The 20,926-nt window shown below is 51.1% G+C and overlaps 1 protein-coding gene across 1 annotated transcript in view; it reads left to right on the forward strand.

The window, feature by feature from the left end:
* Positions 1 to 9,476: 9,476 nt before the first annotated feature.
* Positions 9,477 to 20,926, forward strand: part of LOC137517947 (probable acyl-CoA dehydrogenase 6) — a 145,839-nt gene continuing 134,389 nt past the window's right edge. The window contains exons 1-2 of the mRNA XM_068235023.1: positions 9,477 to 9,543; positions 13,566 to 13,757. Of these exons, the coding sequence (XP_068091124.1) occupies positions 13,596 to 13,757 (162 nt within the window). The 5' untranslated portion in view covers positions 9,477 to 9,543; positions 13,566 to 13,595. The remainder of the gene's footprint in view (positions 9,544 to 13,565; positions 13,758 to 20,926) is intronic.

Below are 20,926 nucleotides of genomic sequence, written 5' to 3' on the forward strand. Positions count from 1 at the left end.
TATAGGTGTCCCCAGAATAGATAACAAGGTCTATAGGTGTCCCAGAATAGGTAGCCAAGACTATAGGTGTCCCCAGAATAGGTAGCCAAGACTATAGGTGTCCCCAGAAGAGGTAGCCAGGTCTATAGGTGTCCCCAGAATAGGTAGCCAGGTCTATAGGTGTCCCCAGTATAGATAGCCAGGTCTATGGGTGTCTCCAGTATAGATAGCCAGGTCTACAGGTGTCCCCAGAATAGGTAGCCAAGACTATAGGTGTCCCCAGAATAGGTAGCCAAGACTATAGGTGTCCCCAGAATAGGTAGCCAGGTCTATAGGTGTCCCCAGAATAGGTAGCCAGGTCTATAGGTGTCCCCAGAATAGGTAGCCAGGTCTATAGGTGTCCCCAGTATAGATAGCCAGGTCTATGGGTGTCTCCAGTATAGATAGCCAGGTCTATAGGTGTCCCCAGAATAGGTAGCCAAGACTATAGGTGTCCCCAGAATAGGTAGCCAGGTCTATAGGTGTCCCCAGAATAGGTAGCCAGGTCTATAGGTGTCCCCAGAATAGGTAGCCAGGTCTATAGGTGTCCCCAGTATAGATAGCCAGGTCTATGGGTGTCTCCAGTATAGATAGCCAGGTCTATAGGTGTCCCCAGAATAGGTAGCCAAGACTATAGGTGTCCCCAGAATAGGTAGCCAGGTCTATAGGTGTCCCCAGAATAGGTAGCCAGGTCTATAGGTGTCCCCAGAATAGGTAGCCAGGTCTATAGGTGTCCCCAGTATAGATAGCCAGGTCTATGGGTGTCTCCAGTATAGATAGATGTCTTTTAATACCCAGCACCGGGTGCCAAAAGCCCTAGGTACGCCACTGCTTGTGCATCATTTTTTAGGAGACAAGCCCTTCCAAGACACTTTCTTATCACTTTGTTCCTCGTCTTTTTCTCCTCCCTCTCCTCGTCTTTTTCTCCTCCCTCTCCTCGTCTTTTTCTCCTCCCTCTCCTCGTCTTCTACCCCCTAAAGGGGTCAATTTGGGTTTCTTTCCCTTGCTGTCCCTCTCAGACTCGGAAACTGAGCCGGAAGTCCAAGTTCCCTTTCTGTAGAGTGACCAGACGTCTCGGATTGCCCGGGACACGTCCCGGATTCGGGGTCCGCTGTCCCAGGCTTAATGAGGTCCCGGGAAACGTCCCGCTTTGAGCAGCGGGACGTCCCGGCCTCGGGACTCTGGCCACTCTCTCCTCAATGAACTGGCAGCGGCGTCTATAGACGCCGTGCCAGTTCATTGCCCGCAGCCCCGCTCCAGCCTCCTCTTCCGGTGTCTGTTTCCGACACCAGCAGGCGAGCAGGGCTACGGCAAGATGGCTGCCGGAGCCCTGTACTGGAGACCTATTTGTGTCACTAGCACAGGGCTTCGGGCGCCATCTTGCCGTAGCCCTGTCAGCGCGGGAGACCAGAGCAGGAGGAACAAGACGGTCCCGGGACGGAGCAGCGCGCCAGAGGCCGGACACTTCTGCCAGGTGAGTAAATGCTTTCTTTTCCAGGTGAAATGTTTGCCCGCATTGTTTCTTTTCTGGTGAAATGTTTGCCCGCATTGTTTCTTTTCCAGGTGAAATGTTTGCCCGCATTGTTTCTTTTCCAGGTGAAATGTTTGCCCGCATTGTTTCTTTTCTGGTGAAATGTTTGCCCGCATTGTTTCTTTTCCAGGTGAAATGTTTGCCCGCATTGTTTCTTTTCCAGGTGAAATGTTTGCCCGCATTGTTTCTTTTCCAGGTGAAATGTTTGCCCGCATTGTTTCTTTTCTGGTGAAATGTTTGCCCGCATTGTTTCTTTTCCAGGTGAAATGTTTGCCCGCATTGTTTCTTTTCCAGGTGAAATGTTTGCCCGCATTGTTTCTTTTCCGGTGAAATGTTTGCCCGCATTGTTTCTTTTCTGGTGAAATGTTTGCCCGCATTGTTTCTTTTCTGGTGAAATGTTTGCCCGCATTGTTTCTTTTCTAGTGAAATGTTATTGTTTGCCCGCATTGTTTCTTTTCTGGCGAAATGTTTGCCCGCAGTGCGTTTCTTTTCTGGCGAAATGTTTGCCCGCAGTGCGTTTCTTTTCTGGCGAAATGTTTGCCCGCATTGCGTTTCTTTTCTGGTGAAATGTTTGGCCGCAGTGCGTTTCTTTTCTGGTGAAATGTTTGCCCGCAGTGCGTTTCTTTTCTGGCGAAATGTTTACCCGCATTGCGTTTCTTTTCTGGCGAAATGTTTGCCCGCAGTGCGTTTCTTTTCTGGTCGAAATGTTTGCCCGCATTGCGTTTCTTTTCTGGTGAAATGTTTGGCCGCAGTGCGTTTCTTTTCTGGTGAAATGTTTGGCCGCAGTGCGTTTCTTTTCTGGTGAAATGTTTGCCCGCAGTGCGTTTCTTTTCTGGTGAAATGTTTGGCCGCAGTGCGTTTCTTTTCTGGTGAAATGTTTGCCCGCAGTGCGTTTCTTTTCTGGTGAAATGTTTGCCCGCAGTGCGTTTCTTTTCTGGCGAAATGTTTGCCCGCAGTGCGTTTCTTTTCTGGTGAAATGTTTGCCCGCAGTGCGTTTCTTTTCTGGTGAAATGTTTGCCCGCATTGCGTTTCTTTTCTGGTGAAATGTTTGGCCGCAGTGCGTTTCTTTTCTGGTGAAATGTTTGGCCGCAGTGCGTTTCTTTTCTGGTGAAATGTTTGCCCGCATTGCGTTTATTTTGTACTGACATGTTTGCCCGCATTGCATTTATTTTGTACTGACATGTTGCCTATTGCGTTTATTTTCTGGTGTCCGGGGTAACTGTTACTGCATTTATTATTTAATGGTCATAGATGGCTATGTTTGCTGCTTTGTGGTTACGGTATACTATTAGCATCACACAGTTTCTGCACACCCATGATACAAAGTCTCATTTGTCCACATCATGGCGTAAACACTGCTTTCTTATGCCTCGCTGTTACATCATTACGTTAGCTCCGCCCATACAATGTCATGGCCACGCCCATTTTTTCGGCGCGGCGCGCAGCCCCCCTCCCCCGGTCTTCGCCACTGCACGCTCCTCACTCCTTCCCACTTTTCGCCGCGGCGCCAGGTTGGACCCACAAAAATATGGTCACTCTACTTTCTGGGTTTACACTTTTGTATGATTTAGGTTCGGGGTTACTTTGTACCCAATCAAAACTATGATTGTCGAGGAAGTCCTCTGCATCCTTTAGGTATTTGTTTACCTTTCAATCTGTCAGTGGTTGTAATGAAATGGATGATCAGTGTGTAATAATCTGTAAAATAATCCATATGTATTACAGTAACCTAATACAACTGTACCTACATACATACATGATCTGTGGGATAAGGACATACAGCAGCACAGGGCCAGGCACACACATACATACATGATCTGTGGGATAAGGACATACAGCAGCACAGGGCCAGGCACACACATACATGCAGAGTGGGATAAGGACATACAGCAGCACAGGGCCAGGCACCAGGGCCGGCCCTAGACTTTTTGCCGCCTGAGGCAAAATGAGAAAAAAATCGCCGCCGCCGCCCTCCCCCCCCGCGGGGGGGGGGGGGCGCCAAGCTGGAGGGGTAGCTGGCAGAAAGGGGGTATTGGGCCTAGCGGTGGGGAGGGGGGTCGGACCCCCCCCTCCCTCGCCTGGGTCCCCCGATCTGCGCTCCTCCTCCAGCGTTACTAGCCTGCATATAATGAAGAGGCAACGGGCGGGGGAATCACTCACCTCTTCCGCGTTCCATCGTGCGCTCCACTGACGTCACTTCCTGCAAGGCCGTCCACTTACAATACAGTGGGCGGCATTGCCGGAAGTGACGTCAGTGGAGCCACGATGGAACGCGGAAGAGGTGAGTGATTCCCCCGCCCGTTGCCTCTTCATTATATGCAGGCTAGTAACGCTGGAGGAGGAGCGCAGATCGGGGGACCCAGGCGAGGGAGGGGGGGGTCCGACCCCCCTCCCCACCGCTAGGCCCAATACCCCCTTTCTGCCAGCTACCCCTCCAGCTCGGCGGGCGGGCGGGCCGGCCGGCCCAGCATGCATGGACGGCCGGGTGCCGCTCCCCCACATCTGCCGCCTGAGGCAAATGTTTCACCCCGCCTCATGAGCGGGCCGGCCCTGCCAGGCACACACATACATGCAGAGTGGGATAAGGACATACAGCAGCACAGGGCCAGGCACACACATACATACATGATCTGTGGGATAAGGACATACAGCAGTACAGGGCCAGGCACACACATACATGCAGAGTGGGATAAGGACATACAGCAGCACAGGGCCAGGCACACACATACATGCAGAGTGGGATAAGGACACACAGCAGCACAGGGCCAGGCACACACATACATGCAGAGTGGGATAAGGACATACAGCAGCACAGGGCCAGGCACACACATACATGCAGAGTGGGATAAGGACACACAGCAGCACAGGGCCAGGCACACACATACATGCAGAGTGGGATAAGGACATACAGCAGCACAGGGCCAGGCACGCACATACATGCAGAGTGGGATAAGGACACACAGCGGCACAGGGCCAGGCACACACATACATGCAGAGTGGGATAAGGACATACAGCAGCACAGGGCCAGGCACACACATACATGCAGAGTGGGATAAGGACACACAGCAGCACAGGGCCAGGCACACACATACATGCAGAGTGGGATAAGGACATACAGCAGCACAGGGCCAGGCACGCACATACATGCAGAGTGTGATAAGGACATACAGCAGCACAGGGCCAGACACACACATACATGATCTGTGGGATAAGGACACACAGCAGCACAGGGCCAGGCACGCACATACATGCAGAGTGGGATAAGGACATACAGCAGCACAGGGCCAGACACGCACATGCATGCAGAGTGGGATAAGGACACACAGCAGCACAGGGCCAGGCACACACATACATGCAGAGTGGGATAAGGACACACAGCAGCACAGGGCCAGGCACACACATACATGCAGAGTGGGATAAGGACATACAGCAGCACAGGGCCAGGCACATACATACATGATCTGTGGGATAAGGACATACAGCAGCACAGGGCCAGGCACACACATACATGTAGAGTGGGATAAGGACATACAGCAGCACAGGGCCAGGCACACACATACATGCAGAGTGGGATAAGGACATACAGCAGCACAGGGCCAGGCACGCACATACATGCAGAGTGGGATAAGGACATACAGCAGCACAGGGCCAGGCACACACATACATGCAGAGTGGGATAAGGACACACAGCAGCACAGGGCCAGGCACGCACATACATGCAGAGTGGGATAAGGACATACAGCAGCACAGGGCCAGGCACGCACATACATGCAGAGTGGGATAAGGACATACAGCAGTACAGGGCCAGGCACACACATACATGATCTGTGTGATAATGACATACAGCAGCACAGGGCCAGACACACACATACATGTAGAGTGGGATAAGGACATACAGCAGCACAGGGCCAGGCACGCACATACATGATCTGTGTGATAAGGACATACAGCAGCACAGGGCCAGGCACACACATACATGCAGAGTGGGATAAGGACATACAGCAGCACAGGGCCAGGCACGCACATACATGCAGAGTGGGATAAGGACATACAGCGGCACAGGGCCAGGCACACACATACATGCAGAGTGTGATAAGGACATACAGCAGCACAGGGCCAGGCACACACATACATGCAGAGTGTGATAAGGACATACAGCAGCACAGGGCCAGGCACACACATACATGCAGAGTGGGATAAGGACACACAGCAGCACAGGGCCAGGCACACACATACATGCAGAGTGGGATAAGGACATACAGCAGAACAGGGCCAGGCACGCACATACATGCAGAGTGGGATAAGGACACACAGCAGCACAGGGCCAGGCACGCACATACATGCAGAGTGTGATAAGGACATACAGCAGCACAGGGCCAGGCACGCACATACATGCAGAGTGGGATAAGGACATACAGCAGAACAGGGCCAGGCACGCACATACATGCAGAGTGGGATAAGGACACACAGCAGCACAGGGCCAGGCACACACATACATGCAGAGTGGGATAAGGACATACAGCAGCACAGGGCCAGGCACACACATACATGCAGAGTGGGATAAGGACATACAGCAGAACAGGGCCAGGCACGCACATACATGCAGAGTGGGATAAGGACACACAGCAGCACAGGGCCAGGCACGCACATACATGCAGAGTGGGATAAGGACATACAGCAGCACAGGGCCAGGCACACACATACATGCAGAGTGGGATAAGGACACACAGCAGCACAGGGCCAGGCACACACATACATGCAGAGTGGGATAAGGACATACAGCAGCACAGGGCCAGGCACACACATACATGCAGAGTGGGATAAGGACATACAGCAGAACAGGGCCAGGCACGCACATACATGCAGAGTGGGATAAGGACACACAGCAGCACAGGGCCAGGCACACACATACATGCAGAGTGGGATAAGGACATACAGCAGCACAGGGCCAGGCACACACATACATGCAGAGTGGGATAAGGACACACAGCAGCACAGGGCCAGGCACACACACATACATGCAGAGTGGGATAAGGACATACAGCAGCACAGGGCCAGGCACGCACATACATGCAGAGTGTGATAAGGACATACAGCAGCACAGGGCCAGGCACACACATACATGCAGAGTGGGATAAGGACACACAGCAGCACAGGGCCAGGCACGCACATACATGCAGAGTGGGATAAGGACACACAGCGGCACAGGGCCAGGCACACACATACATGCAGAGTGGGATAAGGACATACAGCAGCACAGGGCCAGGCACACACATACATGCAGAGTGGGATAAGGACATACAGCAGCACAGGGCCAGGCACACACATACATGATCTGTGGGATAAGGACACACAGCAGCACAGGGCCAGGCACACACATACATACATGATCTGTGGGATAAGGACATACAGCAGTACAGGGCCAGGCACACACATACATACACGATCTGTGGGATAAGTACACACAGCAGCACAGGGCCAGGCACACACATACATGCAGAGTGGGATAAGGACATACAGCAGCACAGGGCCAGGCACACACACATACATGCAGAGTGGGATAAGGACATACAGCAGCACAGGGCCAGACACACACATACATGCAGAGTGGGATAAGGACATACAGCAGCACAGGGCCAGGCACACACATACATGTAGAGTGGGATAAGGACACACAGCAGCACAGGGCCAGAAACACACATACATGCAGAGTGGGATAAGGACATACAGCAGCACAGGGCCAGGCACACACATACATGCAGAGTGGGATAAGGACATACAGCGGCACAGGGCCAGGCACGCACATACATGCAGAGTGGGATAAGGACATACAGCAGCACAGGGCCAGGCACGCACATACATGCAGAGTGTGATAAGGACATACAGCAGCACAGGGCCAGGCACGCACATACATGCAGAGTGGGATAAGGACATACAGCAGCACAGGGCCAGGCACACACATACATGATCTGTGGGATAAGGACATACAGCAGCACAGGGCCAGGCACACACATACATGCAGAGTGGGATAAGCACATACAGCGGCACAGGGCCAGGCACGCACATACATGCAGAGTGGGATAAGGACACACAGCAGCACAGGGCCAGGCACGCACATACATGCAGAGTGGGATAAGGACACACAGCAGCACAGGGCCAGACACGCACATACATGCAGAGTGGGATAAGGACATACAGCAGCACAGGGCCAGGTACGCACATACATGCAGAGTGGGATAAGGACATACAGCAGCACAGGGCCAGGCACGCACATACATGCAGAGTGGGATAAGGACATACAGCAGCACAGGGCCAGGCACGCACATACATGCAGAGTGGGATAAGGACATACAGCAGCACAGGGCCAGGCACGCACATACATGCAGAGTGGGATAAGGACACACAGCAGCACAGGGCCAGGCACACACATACATGCAGAGTGGGATAAGGACATACATCAGCACAGGGCCAGGCACGCACATACATGCAGAGTGGGATAAGGACACACAGCAGCACAGGGCCAGGCACACACATACATGCAGAGTGTGATAAGGACATACAGCAGCACAGGGCCAGGCACACACATACATGCAGAGTGGGATAAGGACACACAGCAGCACAGGGCCAGGCACACACATACATGCAGAGTGGGATAAGGACATACAGCAGCACAGGGCCAGGCACACACACATACATGCAGAGTGGGATAAGGACATACAGCAGCACAGGGCCAGACACACACATACATGCAGAGTGGGATAAGGACATACAGCAGCACAGGGCCAGGCACACACATACATGCAGAGTGGGATAAGGACACACAGCAGCACAGGGCCAGAAACACACATACATGCAGAGTGGGATAAGGACATACAGCAGCACAGGGCCAGGCACACACATACATGCAGAGTGGGATAAGGACATACAGCAGCACAGGGCCAGGCACACACATACATGCAGAGTGGGATAAGGACATACAGCAGCACAGGGCCAGGCACACACATACATGCAGAGTGGGATAAGGACATACAGCAGCACAGGGCCAGACACACACATACATGCAGAGTGGGATAAGGACATACAGCAGCACAGGGCCAGGCACACACATACATGCAGAGTGGGATAAGGACACACAGCAGCACAGGGCCAGAAACACACATACATGCAGAGTGGGATAAGGACATACAGCAGCACAGGGCCAGGCACACACATACATGCAGAGTGGGATAAGGACATACAGCGGCACAGGGCCAGGCACGCACATACATGCAGAGTGGGATAAGGACATACAGCAGCACAGGGCCAGGCACGCACATACATGCAGAGTGTGATAAGGACATACAGCAGCACAGGGCCAGGCACGCACATACATGCAGAGTGTGATAAGGACATACAGCAGCACAGGGCCAGGCACGCACATACATGCAGAGTGTGATAAGGACATACAGCAGCACAGGGCCAGGCACACACATACATGCACAGTGGGATAAGGACATACAGCAGCACAGGGCCAGGCACGCACATACATGCAGAGTGTGATAAGGACATACAGCAGCACAGGGCCAGGCACACACATATACATGCACAGTGGGATAAGGACATATTTACATTATTTAAGCCCGACCAAGGCTGCAAAGCCGAAAGCTTGCCTATTCTTATTTTTTAGTTAGCCAATAAATGGTATCATCCTGATTTATAACGTCTTGCTTTTACTGATGGCTAACACAGTACAATACCCTACTGCTGCTTCTATATTTACATATAAATATTATGCTGGTAGGAGCAGCACACACAGTGACATCACACACAGAGCTGCACTGAATGTTACTGTATGGCAGATCAGCAACATTACAGATTGTTTCACTACACTCTGCACAGCAACCCCTCCCCCTGCACAGCCATGACGTCACTGACATGTGACCAGAGCTTGCCGTGTGATTGGCTGGTCACCAGGAAGTGGGGCAGAGGGCACAGAGTACAGCAGGAGCTCAAAGTGAGTCTGTCTTCTTCTTGTTGTTTTTGTTATAAGTTTTCCCTCTGCAACATAAACAAAGAAACATCCTGTGTGCAGCACTGCTTCCTCCTGTGTGCCCCTCCCCCAGCATTATATACAATGTATCCCCTCCTGTGTGTCCTGCACCCCTCCTCCCAGCATTATATACAATGTATCCCCTCCTGTGTACTCTGCTCCCCCAGCATTATATACAATGTATCCCCCCCTGTGTGCTCTGCACCCCTCCCCCCAGCATTATATACAATGTATCCCCTCCTGTGTACTCTGCACCCCCAGCATTATATACAATGTATCTCCTCCTGTGTACTCTGCTCCCCCAGCATTATATACAATGTATCCCCTCCTGTGTACTCTGCTCCCCCAGCATTATATACAATGTATCCCCCCCTGTGTGCTCTGCACCCCTCCCCCCAGCATTATATACAATGTATCCCCTCCTGTGTACTCTGCACCCCCAGCATTATATACAATGTATCTCCTCCTGTGTACTCTGCTCCCCCAGCATTATATACAATGTATCTCCTCCTGTGTACTCTGCTCCCCCAGCATTATATACAATGTATCCCCCCCTGTGTGCTCTGCACCCCTCCCCCCAGCATTATATACAATGTATCCCCTCCTGTGTACTCTGCACCCCCAGCATTATATACAATGTATCTCCTCCTGTGTACTCTGCTCCCCCAGCATTATATACAATGTATCCCCTCCTGTGTACTCTGCTCCCCCAGCATTATATACAATGTATCCCCCCCTGTGTGCTCTGCACCCCTCCCCCCAGCATTATATACAATGTATCCCCTCCTGTGTACTCTGCACCCCCAGCATTATATACAATGTATCTCCTCCTGTGTACTCTGCTCCCCCAGCATTATATACAATGTATCCCCTCCTGTGTACTCTGCTCCCCCAGCATTATATACAATGTATCTCCTCCTGTGTACTCTGCTCCCCCAGCATTATATACAATGTATCCCCTCCTGTGTACTCTGCACCCCCAGCATTATATACAATGTATCTCCTCCTGTGTACTCTGCTCCCCCAGCATTATATACAATGTATCCCCTCCTGTGTACTCTGCTCCCCCAGCATTATATACAATGTATCCCCCCCTGTGTGCTCTGCACCCCTCCCCCCAGCATTATATACAATGTATCCCCTCCTGTGTACTCTGCACCCCCAGCATTATATACAATGTATCTCCTCCTGTGTACTCTGCTCCCCCAGCATTATATACAATGTATCTCCTCCTGTGTACTCTGCTCCCCCAGCATTATATACAATGTATCCCCTCCTGTGTGTCCTGCACCCCTCCTCCCAGCATTATATACAATGTATCCCCTCCTGTGTACTCTGCTCCCCCAGCATTATATACAATGTATCCCCCCCTGTGTGCTCTGCACCCCTCCCCCCAGCATTATATACAATGTATCCCCTCCTGTGTACTCTGCACCCCCAGCATTATATACAATGTATCTCCTCCTGTGTACTCTGCTCCCCCAGCATTATATACAATGTATCCCCTCCTGTGTACTCTGCTCCCCCAGCATTATATACAATGTATCCCCCCCTGTGTGCTCTGCACCCCTCCCCCCAGCATTATATACAATGTATCCCCTCCTGTGTACTCTGCACCCCCAGCATTATATACAATGTATCTCCTCCTGTGTACTCTGCTCCCCCAGCATTATATACAATGTATCTCCTCCTGTGTACTCTGCTCCCCCAGCATTATATACAATGTATCCCCTCCTGTGTGTCCTGCACCCCTCCTCCCAGCATTATATACAATGTATCCAACCCTGTGTGCCCTGCTCCCCCAGCATTATATACAATGTATCCCCCCCCTGTGTGCTCTGCACCCCTCCCCCCAGCATTATATACAATGTATCCCCTCCTGTGTGCTCTGCACCCCTCCCCCAGCATTATATACAATGTATCCCCTCCTGTGTGCTCTGCACCCCTCCCCCCAGCATTATATACCATGTATTCCCTCCTGTGTGCTCTGCACCCCTCCCCCCAGCATTATATACCATGTATCCCCTCCTGTGTGCTCTGCACCCCTCCCCCCAGCATTATATACCATGTATTCCCTCCTGTGTGCTCTGCACCCCTCCCCCCAGCTTTATATACAATGTATCCCCTCCTGTGTGCTCTGCACCCCTCCCCCCAGCATTATATACAATGTATCTCCTCCTGTGTGCTCTGCACCCCTCACCCCAGCATTATATACCATGTATCTCCTCCTGTGTGCCCTGCACCCCTCCTCCAGCATTATATACCATGTATCCCCTCCTGTGTGCTCTGCACCCCTCACCCCAGCATTATATACCATGTATCTCCTCCTGTGTGCCCTGCACCCCTCCTCCAGCATTATATACCATGTATCCCCTCCTGTGTGCTCTGCACCCCTCACCCAAGCATTATATACCATGTATCTCCTCCTGTGTGCCCTGCACCCCTCCTCCAGCATTATATACCAGGTATTCCCTCCTGTGTGCTCTGCACCCCTCCCCCCAGCATTATATACAATGTATCTCCTCCTGTGTGCTCTGCACCCCTCACCCCAGCATTATATACCATGTATCTCCTCCTGTGTGCCCTGCACCCCTCCTCCAGCATTATATACCATGTATCCCCTCCTGTGTGCTCTGCACCCCTCACCCCAGCATTATATACCATGTATCTCCTCCTGTGTGCCCTGCACCCCTCCTCCAGCATTATATACCATGTATCCCCTCCTGTGTGCTCTGCACCCCTCCCCCCAGCATTATATACCATGTATCCCCTCCTGTGTGCTCTGCACCCCTCCCCCCAGCATTATATACCATGTATCTCCTCCTGTGTGCCCTGCACCCCTCCTCCAGCATTATATACCATGTATCCCCTCCTGTGTGCTCTGCACCCCTCCCCCCAGCATTATATACCATGTATCCCCTCCTGTGTGCTCTGCACCCCTCCCCCCAGCATTATATACCATGTATCTCCTCCTGTGTGCCCTGCACCCCTCCTCCAGCATTATATACCATGTATCCCCTCCTGTGTGCTCTGCACCCCTCACCCCAGCATTATATACCATGTATCTCCTCCTGTGTGCCCTGCACCCCTCCTCCAGCATTATATACCATGTATCCCCTCCTGTGTGCTCTGCACCCCTCCCCCCAGCATTATATACAATGTATCTCCTCCTGTGTGCTCTGCACCCCTCCCCCCAGCATTATATACAATGTATCCCCTCCTGTGTGCTCTGCACCCCTCACCCCAGCATTATATACCATGTATCTCCTCCTGTGTGCCCTGCACCCCTCCTCCAGCATTATATACCATGTATCTCCTCCTGTGTGCCCTGCACCCCTCCTCCAGCATTATATACCATGTATCCCCTCCTGTGTGCTCTGCACCCCTCCCCCCAGCATTATATACAATGTATCTCCTCCTGTGTGCCCTGCACCCCTCCTCCAGCATTATATACCATGTATCCCCTCCTGTGTGCTCTGCACCCCTCCCCCCAGCATTATATACCATGTATCTCCTCCTGTGTGCCCTGCACCCCTCCTCCAGCATTATATACCATGTATCCCCTCCTGTGTGCTCTGCACCCCTCACCCCAGCATTATATACCATGTATCTCCTCCTGTGTGCTCTGCACTCCTCCCCCCAGCATTATATACAATGTATCCCCTCCTGTGTGCTCTGCACCCCTCCCCCAGCATTATATACAATGTATCCCCTCCTGTGTGCTCTGCACCCCTCCCCCAGCATTATATACAATGTATCTCCTCCTGTGTGCCCTGCACCCCTCCTCCAGCATTATATACCATGTATCCCCTCCTGAGTGCTCTGCACCCCTCCCCCCAGCATTATATACAAATTTTAGTTAAAGTGTACTTTGCTGAGACGAGGAAGAGAAAAAATAAATATAGACACACTGCTGCAGACATGATTGTTATTATTATATACAATGTATGGGCAGATCTGGCTACATTGCGTCCTTCTGGTTACAGGTGGGAGTTCTGCGACGCGCCACTGCAGCCATGATTCTCAGACCGTCTTCCCTGCGTCTGATTGGACGAGGTCTCCCGCGGTCTCTGCACCGGCTCTTCTCACTGACCGTCCCAGCCAGCCAATCAGTGGACACCGCTGTAAATTTTGTATATACCCCAGAGCACAACGCCATAAGGGAATCTCTCCGAAAGGTAAGCTTAGTGTCTGCCAATCAGAGCTGGGTACACATGTCAGATAAAAATCTTTACAAACCGAGGAATCAATCTGCCCCATAGGTTTGGCAGGGAGGATTGACCAATGGATCTTTCTATCGATGCCAACGATCAGCTCATGCAACAGACCGAGAAATGCTTCTGAAGTCTCTTTACTTCCTTCATTTCACGCATGCGCTGCGCCCACGTAAGATAAATATCTGGCGATCTTATACACACCTTGTTTAACAAATGGTTGTCTGCAGACCAGATCGATTGAGATGGATTTGAGAGATTGAGAGACAAATGTCTTGCATTGGTATCTTTGGAGGTCTTTTGCAAACGTTTTTTTACATTGATTATCTGCTGATTGGTGGTTGTTCCGTTTACAAAGACTTTCATCTCATGTGTGTATGCAGCTCTGCATCTATCCCAAAATGTCACCCCAGAGTCAGGTGGAGATTAACAGGGATTTCACCTCACGGGAATTCACCTGGACTGAACTGAGTGATTTATGGAGGTTTGCAAAGGTAACATTCAATACCATTGAATACCATTGACATATCATTAGAGATGGCCCGAACCTCCGATTTTAGGTTCGCGAACCTCCCTCGAAAGTTCGGTTTGCACGAACGTTCGCGAACCACAATAGACTTCAATGGGGAGGTGTACTTTGAAAACTAGAAAAAATTTTGCTGGCCAGAAAAGTGATGGAAAAGATGTTTCAAGGGGTCTAACCCCATGGCAGAGTGGGATACATGCCAAAAGTCCCGGGGAAAAATCTGGATTTGACGCAAAGCAGCGTTTTAAGGGCAGAAATCACATTGGGCTCGATTCACAAAGCGGTGCTAACCCAGTTAGCATGCCTAAAAGACTTTAGGCATGATAACCATTGCACCATGCTGGTGAAAAGCCAGTTTAGGCGTGATAAGTTTAGGTGTGATAAGTTTAGGTGTGATAAGTTTAGGCATGCTAAGTTTAGATAAGTTTAGATCGCTTGCAAAGTCCCGCACGCAAAGCAACGCCATTAAACTTTATACAAAGTGCACCAGTCTTTGCTAGCGTAAAACTTTTGATCAGCTGTGCACTGCGGTGCTAACGCAGTTGGCGCTTAAACTTAGCATGCCTAAACTTATCACACCTAAACTTATCATGCCTAAACTTATCACACCTAAACTTATCACACCTAAACTTATCATGCCTAAACTGAGTTTAGGCATGATAAAGGGCTTTTCACCAGCGTGCTAACTGTTAGCACCGCTTTGTGAATCAAGCCCCTTGAATGCTAAATGACAGGCCTAAAGTGCTTTCAAACATCTTGCATGTGTATACATCAATCAGGGAGTGTAATTAGAGTACTGCTTCACACTGACACACCAAACTCGCTGTGTAACGCACCACAAACAGCTGTATTGTGTAGTGACGGCCGTGCTGGACTGGTGCGCACCATGGCGAGATTGCTCTTCCTCACTCAGTGATGTCAGGTAATGTCTGACTGCCTTTTTAACTTTCGATGGTTCTTTCTCTACCATTGTTAAAGATTACATCTATTTTTTTAAATACTTGTTCTGCTTGCTGTTCAGTACCTGCAACGAGAATCTTTTATGGAGGGCAAGTCTGCCATTGTGAGTGACCACTGGTAATGGCTGGGGAATACTGGTTCGATTCCGGTCCGGAGTGGGAGCCTGAGAACTGGCTACCACCACACATCCAAGGAAGGCAGCAGGCAGGGCATGCTTGTCCCGAGGTAGTGACCAAAAATAACAATACAGGAGGTCTTTCGAGGCCCTGCTGTATATGTGAGATGAATCAACTTTAAATCCTTTAAAGAAAAACTTAAGTCAGCTAAAAAAAATGACTTTTACTCACCCGGGGCTCCCCTCAGCCCCCTGCAGCTGAACGGTGCCCTCGCCGTGTCCCTCCGAGGCACCTGGACTCGCCGGCGGCCACTTCCGGTTTGTCCGACACCGGCCGACAGGCTGGGAATGCGGCTGATTATCCGTGTCCCCGGCCGCAATAGCGCCCTCTATAATGCTATTGTGGCCAGGGACGCGGATAATCAGCCGCGTTCCCAGCCTGTCGGCCGGTGACGGCCAAACCGGAAGTGGCCGCCGGTGAGTCCAGGCGCATCTGAGGGACACGGCGAGGGCACCGTTCAGCTGCAGGGGGCTGAGGGGAGCCCCGGGTGAGTAAAAGTCATTTTTTTTTAGCTGACTTAAGTTTTCCTTTAACAAGAATCTGTTGTGGAGGGCAAGTCTGCCATCCATTCAAGTGCAAGTTATGCACTGACTGCCAGGTATAATACAATGTGCAGTCAGAGATGCAGTGAAAGGTATGCAGTGACTGCAAACAGCCATTTGTGTAGTGACGGGCGTGCTGGACTGGTGCGCACCATGACGAGAGTGCAGGTGATGGCGGCTTTCCAGCCCATATGGTCACCCGGCTGAGGTAGATGATTGAGAGAACAGTGACTGTCCAGCTGATCAAATTTGGTCTGTCCACAATGAAGCAACGACCTTATTATCTTTGGTGTGCGACCCCCCCCCCCCCCCCGAGACACTCATAAAGCCGGCGGTCATTGCTTCATTATGATACGCAAGCCCCTTCCCCGCGGCAAGGTAATGATCACGAAGGGGAATGGGCACATGTACATGCCTTTTGTTTTGTTGTTGCAGCTGTCCGCAGTGCAGCCAGAAAGATTAGGCAGGCATGTACACGCACCAGTAAAATTAGTATAGCGGCCGCTGCTAGCAGTGGCCTAAAAAATTCAGGAATCCGTCTGGAGTCCTGGACCCTGTTGGTAGTGGCGGAGAAGGCAGTCAAGCGGCCTGCAGGCAGAGATGCTGTGTGTGGAGTGACTAAGTCTTTGGTCAGGCAGTCACACGGCAGGCAGGTAGAGATGCTGTGTGTGGGGACTGACTTAGTCTTCGGTCGTGCAGTAGCCCTCCGGGATCCATGCCTCATTCATTTTGATAAAGGTGAGGTGCTGAACACTTTTGTGACTTAGGCGACTTCTCTTCTCAGTGACAATGCATCCAGCTGCACTGAAGGTCCTTTCTGACAGGACGCTTGCGGCAGGGCAAGAGAGAAGTTGTATGCAAATTGGGACAGCTCTGGCCACAGGTCAAGCCTGCGCAACCAGTAGTCCAAGGGTTCATCGTCGCTTTTCGCAGTGTCTACATCCACACTCAAGGTCAGGTAGTCGGCTACCTGCCGGTCCAGGCGTTGGTGGAGGGTGGATCCGGAAGGACTATGGCGAGGAGTTGGACTAAAGAATGTCCGCATGTCCGACATCACCCTGAGATCGCTGGAGCGTCCTGTCCTTGCCTGCGTGGACTTGGGAGAAGGAGGGTTACTGCCAGTGGTACCTTGATTGCGTTGTGCAGCCACATCACCCTTAAACGCATTGTAAAGCATCATCGACAGCTTGTTCTGCAAGTGCTGCATCCTTTCCGCCTTGTGTGGAGTTGGTAACAGGTCCGCCACTTTGTGCCTGTACCGAGGGTCTAGTAGTGTGGCCACCCAGTACAGGTCAATCCCCTTGAGTTTTTTCATACATGGGTCCCAAACAGGCTGGACAGCATAAAAGACGCCATCTGCCCAAAATTGGATGCAGATGTACTATCCATCTCCTCTTGCTCTTCCTCAGTGATGTCATGTAAGTCCTCCTCCTCCCCCCAGCCACGAACAATACCACGGGAACGTCGAGCAGCACAAGCACCCTGCGATGCCTGCTGCAGTTGTTCTTCTGCCGCCGCCGCCTCCTCCACCTCCTCCAAAGAAACACCTTCCTCATCATCCGAGTCTGACTCCTCTTCCCCACATGACTCTTCCTCCTTCTCCCCCCTCTGTGCTGCCGCAGGTGTTGAGGAAACATCTGTTGCTGATGAAAATTGCTCCCACAACTGTTCCTGCCTTAACTGTTCCTCTTCACGCTCCTCCACAGCTTGATCCACCACTCTACGTACGGCACGCTCCAGGAAGCAAGCGTACGGGATCAAGTCGCTGATGGTGCCTTTACTGCGACTCACCCGGTTGGTCACCTCCTCAAAGGGCTCCATGACCCTGCATGCATTTCGCATCAGTGTCCAGTTCGGGGGCCAGAACATCCCCATCCTCCCAGATTGTGTCCTTCTACTGAAATTGTAGAGGTACTGGGTGACGGCTTTCTCCTGTTCTAGCAGGCGAGACAACATGACCAGGGTCGAATTCCAGTGAGTCGGGCTATCACATATCAAGCGTCTCGCTGGCAAGTAGTTTCTCCACTGAATCTCAGCAAAGTGTGTCATGGCCGTGTAAGAGCGCCTGAAATGCCCACACAACTTCCTGGCCTGCTTCAGGACGTCCTCTAAGCCTGGGTACTTTGACACAAATCTTTGCATGACCAGATTCAGCACATGTGCCATGCAGGGTACGTGTGTCAGCTTTCCCAAATTCAACGCAGCAATGAGATTGCTGCCGTTGTCACACACCACGTTGCCGATCTCAAGCTTGTGCGGGGTCAGCCATTGCTCCACCTGTTTGTTAAGAGCAGCCAGGAGAGCTGCTCCAGTGTGACTCTCCGCTTTTAAGCTAGACATGTCTAAGATGGTGTGACACCATCGTACCTGGCATGCAGCATAGGCCCTGGGGAGCTGTGTAGCTGGAGAGGAGATTGCAGCACCAGTAGAGTTGAACTGCCACTCAGCCAAGGAGGAGGAGGAGGATGACGACAGCGAAGCGGTGGTAGCAGGTGGAGAGGAGGTGGCTGGAGGCCTGCCTGCAAGCCGTGGAGGTGTGACAAGTCGGTCTTCTGCACAGCCACGTACTCCCTGCTTGCCATCGGTCACCCGGTAGACTGAATAGGCTGTGTAAGTAATGTACCTGCCCTGACCATGCTTGGCAGACCAGGCATCCGTGGTCAGGTGGACCCTTGACCCAACGCTGTGTGCCAGAGATGATACCACTTGCCTCTCAACTTCACGGTACAGTTTAGGTATTGCCTTTTTAGAGAAATAATTGCGACCTGGTATCTTCCACTGCGGTGTACCAATGGCCACAAATTTACAGAAGACCTCAGAGTCCACCAGCTTGTATGGTAATAGCTGGCGAGCTAATAGTTCCGCCACGCCAGCTGTCAGATGCCAGGCAAGGGGGTGACTGGCAAAAATTGGCTTCTTCCACTCAAAGATTTCCTTCACGGACACCTGACTGCTGCTGTGGGCAGAGGAGCAGGAAGCGCTCAAGGGCAAAGGCGGAGTGGAAGACCTAATACTGCGGGACACCTCTGGCTATCTATACTGGGGGGCACCTCTGGCTGCCTATACTGGGTGCTCCTCTGGCTGCCTATGGGTAGCGATACGGTGTCACTATATATTGGGGACATCTTGCAGTGGTATGGTGTCACTATATATTTGGGGCTTCCATCTGAAAATGGCGCCTGTGAATAATGGCGCACAGTGTTGCCGCTAATCCGTTTGCCGCTTATCACTATTTAACGTTAAAGCCTTATTGTTATTTAGTGTTAAAGCCTTATCGTTATTTAGCGTTAACACACAGAACCCTCTCTGTACCTATCCCTAACCCCTAACCCCCCCCGGTGGTGCCTAACCCTAACCACCCCCCTGGTGGTGCCTAACCCTAACCACCCCCCTGGTGGTGCCTAACCCTAACCACCCCCTGGTGGTGTATATTGTACTGTATAGCTAACCCTACTCTCACACAGAACCCTCCCTGTACCTATCCCTAACCCTAAGACCCCCCTGGTGGTGCCTAACCCTAACCATCCCCCTGGTGGTGCCTAACCCTAAGACTCCCCCCCCCCCCCCCCCCCCAAGTGGTGCCTAACCCTATCCTTGACAGTTTTACATTAAATCCATTCATCGTTTTGCAGTTAAATAACGTCTGCAGTTTGGCCTATGTAGGGTCGCTCTTGATAAATAACGTTACTGTGGACAATAACGTCTGCTGTTTGGCAAATGAACTGCACTATTGATAAATAACGTTAGTGTGTGCCACTATTGATAAATAACGTTAGTGTGTGCCACTATTGATAAATAACGTTAGTGTGTGCCACTATTGATAAATAACGTTAGTGTGTGCCACTATTGATAAATAACGTTAGTGTGTGCCACTATTGATAAATAACGTTAGTGTGTGCCACTATTGATAAATAACGTTAGTGTGTGCCACTATTGATAAATAACGTTAGTGTGTGCCGTTTTTCTTCTTTTTTCCCTGTACGCCATTATTATGCAGTACTAACGATAAATAGCGATAAGCGTATCTTTTTAATGCGGCACCATTTTTATGCATAGGTGCTGTGCGTCATTATTCACTGATCCCATATTTGGGACATCTTGCAGCACTGTGATGTCACTATATATTGGGGACATCTTGCAGCACTGTGATGTCACTATATATTGGGGACATCTTGCAGCGATAGGTTGTCACCCCATTGCTTGTAGCGCCATGGTGTCACCCTATTGGGGACATCTTGCAGTGATATGGTGTCACTATCTTGGGGACATCTTGCAGCACTGTGATGTCACTATATATTGGGGACATCTTGCAGCACTGTGATGTCACTATATATTGGGGACATCTTGCAGTGATATGGTGTCACTATATATTGGGGACATCTTGCAGCACTGTGATGTCACTATATATTGGGGACATCTTGCAGTGATATGGTGTCACTATATATTGGGGACATCTTGCAGCACTGTGATGTCACTATATATTGGGGACATCTTGCAGTGATATGGTGTCACTATCTTGGGGACATCTTGCAGCACTGTGATGTCACTATATATTGGGGACATCTTGCAGCACTGTGATGTCACTATATATTGGGGACATCTTGCAGTGATATGGTGTCACTATATATTGGGGACATCTTGCAGCACTGTGATGTCACTATATATTGGGGACATCTTGCAGTGATATGGTGTCACTATATATTGGGGACATCTTGCAGTGATATGGTGTCACTATATAATGGGGACATCTTGCAGCACTGTGATGTCACTATATATTGGGGACATCTTGCAGTGATATGGTGTCACTATATATTGGGGACATCTTGCAGCACTGTGATGTCACTATATATTGGGGACATCTTGCAGTGATATGGTGTCACTATCTTGGGGACATCTTGCAGCCATGTTTATTATTGCTTGTGACAGTTT

This window comes from Hyperolius riggenbachi, chromosome 5 (assembly GCF_040937935.1).
Source record: "Hyperolius riggenbachi isolate aHypRig1 chromosome 5, aHypRig1.pri, whole genome shotgun sequence".
Taxonomy (NCBI): Eukaryota; Metazoa; Chordata; class Amphibia; order Anura; family Hyperoliidae; genus Hyperolius; species Hyperolius riggenbachi.